At 43.6% G+C, this 7,895-nt stretch overlaps 1 protein-coding gene across 1 annotated transcript in view; it reads right to left on the bottom strand.

Annotated features, from left to right (window-relative positions):
- Positions 1-7,885, bottom strand: part of Ncapd3 (non-SMC condensin II complex subunit D3) — a 68,796-nt gene extending 60,911 nt beyond the window's left edge. Inside the window, exons 1-3 of the mRNA XM_055601401.1 lie at positions 7,590-7,885; positions 7,263-7,470; positions 2,098-2,252 (exon numbers count right to left, since the gene is read on the bottom strand). Coding sequence (XP_055457376.1) covers positions 2,098-2,252; positions 7,263-7,323 — 216 coding nt within the window. The 5' untranslated portion in view covers positions 7,324-7,470; positions 7,590-7,885. The remainder of the gene's footprint in view (positions 1-2,097; positions 2,253-7,262; positions 7,471-7,589) is intronic.
- Positions 7,886-7,895: the final 10 nt, after the last annotated feature.

The following is a 7,895-nucleotide window of genomic DNA, read 5'->3' on the forward strand; positions in this document are numbered from 1 at the left end:
ACCACACCATTAGCACTCATTACATACTATACCAGCAGTCTCCCAAGGGACCTCCTGGTGCAGTTTCTCCCACTATCGTCTGTCTATGGGCGAGAACATGTGTTCTAAAACAGCTCTATTTATGCTGTGAGTTAATATATGCATGATACTTAAAAAAAGAATCTCATCCATAATCATGCCTTATCAAATGTACCAAACTCCACAAGCAAAGTCCATTTATGCTGGCTAGTTTTATGTTCCCTTGAGACAAGCAACAGTTGCTTGGGAAGAGGGAACCTCAATTGAGAAAAATGTCCCCACCAGACTGGTATGTAGGCAAACCTATGGGTTATTTTCTTGATTGATGGTTGATGTTGGTGGGCCCAGCTCGCTCTGGGCTGTGTCACCCCTAGGCTGTTAGTCCCAGTACTATGAGGCAGGCTGAGCAACCCATGGAGCAAGCCAGAAAGCAGCATTCCTCTATGGCTTCTGCTTCAGGGTCCTGCCCTGACTTTCCTCAGTGACAGGCTGAGATCTCAAAGTGTAAGATGAAATAAACCCTTCCCTTTCAAACTGCTTTTGGTCCACCATGCTTTATCTTAGCAATAGACTCAAATAGGACAACATTTAAAATTACCTATAATCTGTTCTTAGTCTAACTTACTGCCTTATGTCTCCCATGTTTTAAAAATTCTGAATGCCATTCATAACAACTGTCATAATTCTCAACATTCCTTGCATATTCATTCCCACTGTATTTCAACCTCAACCCTACTGTCTGCAGCACTCAATGAAATGCTTAGTATTAACTCTGTAGGGATGTTTAACTAGATGATATATTCTTGAGCAGTCCTATTTGGACTGGAACTACAACTCACACTCATCTACCTGCCTCTCCTTTGGAAGCACTGGGACTAGAGGCTTGCATTAGCACATCTAGCGTGTATTAAAACTTTCTTATTCACTTTTTTAGCCTTGAGTTTTTCTTTTTCTCTCTTAAAAAAAAAACTATTAAATTACATTTATTTATATGTTTATTGTGTATGTTTACTGTGAACACTTATGAACTCATGATAGCACATGTGTGGAGGTCGGAGGACAACTGCAGGAGTTGGTTCTCCTTCTATTGTGTGGGTCCCGAGAAATGAACTCAGGTTGCTAGGCATATACCTTTACTGGTTGAGCGCTGAGCAGCCAACCCTCTTGCTGACCCCTTTGATTTTTTTTTTTTTAACGAATATTTTATAGATGATTTTTCTCTATAACTAAGGCTGGCCTTAAATTTGCAGCAAAAACCAACACCCCGCCTCATCCTCCCAAGTATTGGAATTACAGGTATGGGCCACTATGACTGCTTCTTATTCATTTATTGTTTTTGTTTGTTTGAGACAAGGTCTCACTAAGCAGCTCTGCTGTCCTGGAATTTACTCTGTAGACCAGGCTAATATCAAAGTCACAGAGATCTGCCTCCTGAGTGCTGAGAGTAAAGGCATATACCACCATATCCAGCTGACCTGCTTTAAAAAAAAAAAAAAGTTAATGACCTCAATATTAATAAGCTCATGAAAGCTGGAGAGATGCCTCAGTGGGTGTAGCATTTGGCTCACGAAGCATGAGGATCTGCGTTTGGAGTTTCAGAATCCATGTAAAATACCAGAGTCAGGCAGAGCCCTGAAGAAATCCCAAGCTAGAAAAAAAAAAAAAAGGTGGAAGGCACCTGAGAACCATGATTATGTTGCTCTCTGCCGCCTCTTATACCCCAGCACAGCCGGTAGAACATAGTATTAAGCCGTGTGTACACCCAACTGTCAGGTTACTAGATGCTTGCTCAAAGTTAAAGTGTGCCTGAATCAGTATTTCCTTTTTACGGCTGTTTTACTTTACTTGGTTTTCTGGTTCTCTTCCTTTTTGCTTCACCCTTTAAACTGCCACTGTGAAAAGGTGGTCATGTCTTGAAAACAAAAAGCAAACCTACTAGAGCAGTCCAACGAACAAAGCAAAGTTTTCACATTCATTCCTCTTATCCAAGAAAACTATTTTATAACTTAAATTACAATAACTCTAGTCCTCTATAACACACAAGGATGGGTTGCTTGATTTGTTTATTTCTCTTTTTACCTCTAAAGATCCACTTTCTTCAGTAGCAAAGGGGAAAAGGCTTCCATAGAGTTTTGTGAATGCATCTGTTCCAGTCTCTAGGATATTTGCTACTATGCTGGGATCCAAAGGCTCAGTCTCCGTGAAGTGCAGTTCCCACACTGTGTTCACCCATTCTTAAGAGAAAATGAAGTAAAATTAATAAATAAACACATAAATAAATAAGTAAAATAAAAAACAAACACTTTTAGATGCCAGGTGTATTCTAGAAATAGTTACTAATAAGATTTAAGTACAGTCATAAAGTATCATGTAATAAAAGGAAAGCTATAACGATTAAGGAAAGCTTTGTAATGCAAGCATGGTGGTGAAGAGTAATCCCAGCACTTGGAAGTGTGATGCAGGGGGATCACCACAAGTTCAAAGCCTATCCAGAGCTACACAGTAAGTTCCAGACCAAACAGAGTTGTTCAGCAAGACTCTCTCAAAAGTCCAAAAGAAAACTGTGAAGAAAATCTCTTTTTAAAATTGTAATAAACAACTCACCTACTAGGTTAAACATCTAGAAATATAAGGAAGAGGGCTGGAGAGATGGCCTGGTGGTTAAGAGCACTGGTTGCTCTTGCGGAGGACCCAGGTTCTAGTCCCAGCACCCAGAACAATCTGTACTCTAGTCTCAAGGGATCTGAAACCATTCTGGCCTCCGTGAATATCAGGCATGCATATGGTACACAGACATACATGCACACAAAACACTCATCCACATAAAATAAAAATATCAAAAAAAAAAACATTAGCTGTTAGGTGTAATAGCTTTAGGGAGATGTTCTTGAACAAACTCAGTGACAAACTTAGTGATCAAGTTTCCTTGTAAGTTCCATTCAGAAAAGACACAGATCACAGAGTGCTTCGGCCACTTCTCTGTGATAATCTCATAAATGAGTTAAGAAACCCAAATAAAACATATGGCATTTCACTGTACCCTTGGATAATAATCTCATGTCAAAACAGAGAAACCACTTCCCCCAAATATTTACACTAAAAGGACAAGCCAGGCTGATACAAAAATACTCAGCAGCTTGTAAAAGTAACTTTTATTTGCCTGATTCAGTTGTTGTCTCAGAGGCTGACTCCTTCTGCTAACGTAGGCCTAGTCCTGGAAGCTTCTGGCCTCCATATTATTTAACCTAGACCTAGAATGTTTTCAGCCTCTGAGACTTACTGCTTAATAAGCTCACCCTTAGTTGTTCTTACTGAGCTCTGTTCTGGCTGGTTTAACTCAGCTGTTCTGGTTCAAACTCCTTCCCCAACTAACTTATACAATCTGGCTTTTCTCTTGCCCTCTGAATTGCTCTCCCTGGCCTCAAACTATCTCCAGCAAATTCCTGGCTCCTTCTCATTCTCTTCACCTGAGTTCTCTCTCCAGGTAAAAACTGCCCTCTCTTGCTCTCTTGGGCACTCTCTCTCTTTCTCCTTCCCTCCCTCTTTCTTCCTTTCTCATTGCCCCTTCAGTAGCTTCCCTTTCCTCTCTCTTCTCCTGAGAGTTGGGCGTATCCTATTCTGTTGTGTGATTTGTCACTGTTTCTGCCACTCAGTAGACATTACTTTCAAACATGGGTGCTTCCTTCTACAAACTAACTTTACCTTCATTGTTTGAGATTAGAGTCATGTGAAACTTGCTCGATACCAGGCTGTTCTTTACCTGAAACTTGCTCTATACCAGGCTGGCCCTGAACTCAGATCTGCTTGTCTCTGTCTCCTGGATTAAAAGGCATGTCTGTATTCACACAGATCTAGAAGGTCTTTAGATGTGATCTCTTGCCAGAACAGTCATATTCTGATTTTTCTACAGCAGCTCTCAAGCACACTAATGAAAATGTGTGAGTCAAAGGGCCAGCAACACCACCTTCCAGTGTCACTCCTCACCAGCCTTTGAAGCCCTAAGCTCAACTCATTTTCCTATCAGATATTTCCCATCTACAACTAGGGCCAGATGAATAGGTGGATATCTCAAATTATTAGTCAGGTATGTGTTCAAAGTCATACTCCTTATAAGTTCACCCATCGTTTAGAAGGACATAGAACAGAGTATGAATGCAAAGACAGAAGTCGAGAGGCCTCCCCCTCACTTCATTGGTTCTCAGCAATTCTAAAACTCCCATTTTAGAATACAATCTGCTCATCACCATTTGTCAACTGGAAGCTTCAATAGCCCAAGCGTCTTTACATAGTATTCCTTCCAAAGACATGCAAACTATCTATCTGAAAGAAGAGCCACTGAGGTTGGGAATGTGGCTCAGTCAGTGGTAAAGCCACAGCTACAAGCAAAATTGGATTCAACTCCCAGTCAACTGAAGACTATGCATATCTCTCTGTACTCGCAGAAATGTTCTAATGCTCACTATAGATGCCACGGGCAGAAAAGCATCTTTCTCCCTGTCTCTGCTCCACCTGTGATAGCTGGGTACTGTCATTAGCATCACATCGTATTTGGAAGCCAGTAACTGTAAGATTGGTCAAGTTAAGTTATATCCTGTCTTAGTGTTCTTGAGCCTCTGCTACTTTATCTCTAAGATGTAACCCCATTGATCAATTATACAAGTGTTCTGTTGGTGGTTTTTAGGTGTTTGTTTGTTTGTTTGTTTGTTTGAGACAGGGTTTCTCTGTGTAGCCATGGCTGTCCAGGAACTCTGTAGACCAGGCTGCCTGAGTGCTGGGATTAAAGGTGTGCACCACAGCAACCAGCCTAACAGAAGTGTCTTATTGGAAATATTCAGGATGGAAAACAAAACAAAAAAAAGTACCCCTCAAAAGGGGGTGGGGGTGAATATGAGCAATGTACATGTACAATGACATACACATATGAAAAAGTCATAATAAAATTCATCCTTTTGTAAATGAATATATGCTTAAATAAAAAAAGAGTGCAGAGATGACTCAGCAGTTAAGAGCATCTAGAGGACTCAGCTGCCACACAGCAGCTCACAATTCTCTGTAACCCCAGTCTCAGGTAATCCAATACCCTCTTCTGGCCTCTGTGGGTGCCAGGCATGCACACGGTGCACAGACACACATGCAGGCAAAACACCTGTACACATAAAAACAAGAAAGGAAAAAGAAAAAGGAATGAATGACTTATGGGTCTTCTGTAGTAAAGACTAAACCAGCTGGAGGCAGTAATCCTTTGAGACAACAACTGCCATCAGGTTTCTAAAAGTCAGTTACAGGATCTCTTCAAAAATTCCTGTACTTCCATCTTCCAGTGATGGAGAAGTGTGCCCCGCTAGCCTGTATGAGGCAGTCAATCAGGAACTGATTTCCCTCGTATGAAATCAGGGCTCAGGTTGTGAGCCCTTGTCTCGAGGGAGGAGCAGTTCTATTTTTTCAGTTTCTATGCTTTAGGCTGATCCTATCCGCTCATTCCATGTTCCATAGCCTCAGAAGGCAGGCTATGAGCAGCTCTTTCATTTCCTACCTTAAAGTCTTTCCCAACTGAAGCAGTTAGAAGCAGTGTATTCCCTAATTATAAGTTTCTTATGCTAAGTCATTATAAAGGCCTCCATCTTCATGCTGAATTATGGGTCCCCACCCCTCTTCTATACTAAAACATAAACCAGAGAAATATTTTCTATCACTTCTCCCTTATTCTCTCCCTACTCTCTGGTTCTTCCCTCAGTTCCAAGGTTTTGATCCCAGGAAGTACTCTCTATAACAGATCTAATTTTACTCTTTCCCCTATGTCCCACCTGCCATTCAAAGCAGCAAGCCTTTAACTCCACCTCATCAGCCCTTCCCCAAATTTCCTGACAAATCATAAGCTAATGTTATGTGGAGGGCAGTATCACATGTTCTTTTTCCACTGTAACTCCTCTTGCATGCAGTTCTTTCTGGACAGCTCTGCTTCAACTACAAGGACCACAAAGCTTACAATCTAGTTTCATATGTGCTGTTTCAAAGACTGCAATATATTCCTTAGTTCATTATCCGTTTTCAGGGCATCCCATTACTATAGCCTGCTTCTATGAACTCCACCAAAACGGCATTGCATTCCATAGCACGCAAAGCAGTGGTTCTCAACCTGTGGGTCATGACCCTGTGTGTGGGGGGTCCAAACAATTCCTTTCTCAGGGGTTAAATACCAGATATCCTGCATATCTGACATTTACATTATGACTCATAATGGTATAAAAATTACAGTTATAAAGTAGCAACAAAGTAATTTTATGGTTGAGGGTCACAACATGGGGAACCACTGACAGAGAGGAAGACAGCTACTCTAGAATTCCTTCCAAGCATACATCACTTTCAGCTTGGCCTCAGACACATATCACCTGACTGCAAAGGCACTGATAACCAAAGAAAAGATTCCACTTGTAAGCTAACTGTGTCTGTTTGCTGGAGCTACCTATAGAAGCATAGGTGGCTCAGGCGGCTGCCTTAGGTAAAAGACCCACTGCGGCACAAGTGAATGCTGCAGCACTGCTGCTACCCCACCTCCCGCATACCCTAGCACACACCCTCCCCCAGGACCACGAGCGGCTGGGTCGGGGCACAGGAGACTGGCTGGAATTTCTACTAGGGGGTCTATTGACATTCTCTTCCCTCTCTACCTCTGTGGTTGTCTCCTATGGAGAATCACAACTGCTGATGTCAAGATGGTAGAAGTCATGTCATGCCTGGGCAACAGATTTCCACAACCCCTCTTATAGGGAGACCAATGATCTGGCCATTTATTCAGAAAACAAATGAGAAAGACCCAAAGAACTGACACATGCAAACCTGTACCTTCAAAAGAGAATAAAGGTGACAGATGGAGAAAACAGACACACTCACACCAGAAAAGGCCAACTATTAGCTTTTTAGGTTGCTGTTCTGAGACACTCCCATATCGACTTGAACTCATTTGTGTAGTCCAGTATGGTTTTGAACTCATGGCAATCCTCCACCCTCCGTCTCCCATGCTAATAGAGTTTAGCTCTTTTTACTCTTCTGGACTCAGGCCCCATCGTATGTCTGGTGGACACCACCCGGACGGGACTGTCACAGTCCTGGGGCTAACAGCCACTGCAGAGATCAGGGCTTCCTTTACCCCACCCCCACACGCACCGGGCCGCAGGCTGAGGCAACGCAGGCGAAGCAAAGCACCCCGAGCCCTGAACCCAGAACTCGCGGCTGCGTCTCCTCACCAAGGTTGAGATCCAGCGGACACCAAGGCAGCAGGTCTCTTCCAAGATCCAGCAGCGCCATCCTAACCACGGAGGTGCCGGCTTGCCTCCGCTCCCGCGCGCGCTCCGAGACGTTTCGGCGGACCAGTCACAACGTTCGGAATTCACAATCGACCAATCACCGCGCTGAGCCGAGTTCCTAACTTAAACCAATGGTCTGGGTCGTCCACTGCGTGAGCAAAAAATGGGTGGGGCGAGTAGTGGGAGCTAAACGAGGCCCGTGGAGATTTTTCCTTTAGCATTCCGGTTAATGTGGGGGGGTCGGGACGCCACTAGTGTTCTCCTTACCGTCTTTACCGTCCGTCTTTACGCGGCAGGACCCCTAGAGGCCAGTGGAGACGGGATACTTCCTGTAATAGCAGCCACCTTTGCCCCTGCCGCTGTGCGTGTCAAAGGTACCTCCGGCAGACAGCACGCAAACGGTGTTCATAGTCGGAGGTGAAAGGCATCCCGGCATTTGTCGGGCTAAGACATGAGGGAGATGCAGCCAAAATATTACAAGGACGCACCAGCAGTGCTGGGGCTTTACAGAACATCTGGGCCCGAGCTCGGCTGGAAAGAGGCCAGGGCCGCCATGTTAATTGAGGGAGAGAC

This window comes from Psammomys obesus, unplaced genomic scaffold (assembly GCF_907164565.1).
Source record: "Psammomys obesus unplaced genomic scaffold, mPsaObe1.curated_primary_1811, whole genome shotgun sequence".
NCBI classification, from domain to species: Eukaryota; Metazoa; Chordata; class Mammalia; order Rodentia; family Muridae; genus Psammomys; species Psammomys obesus.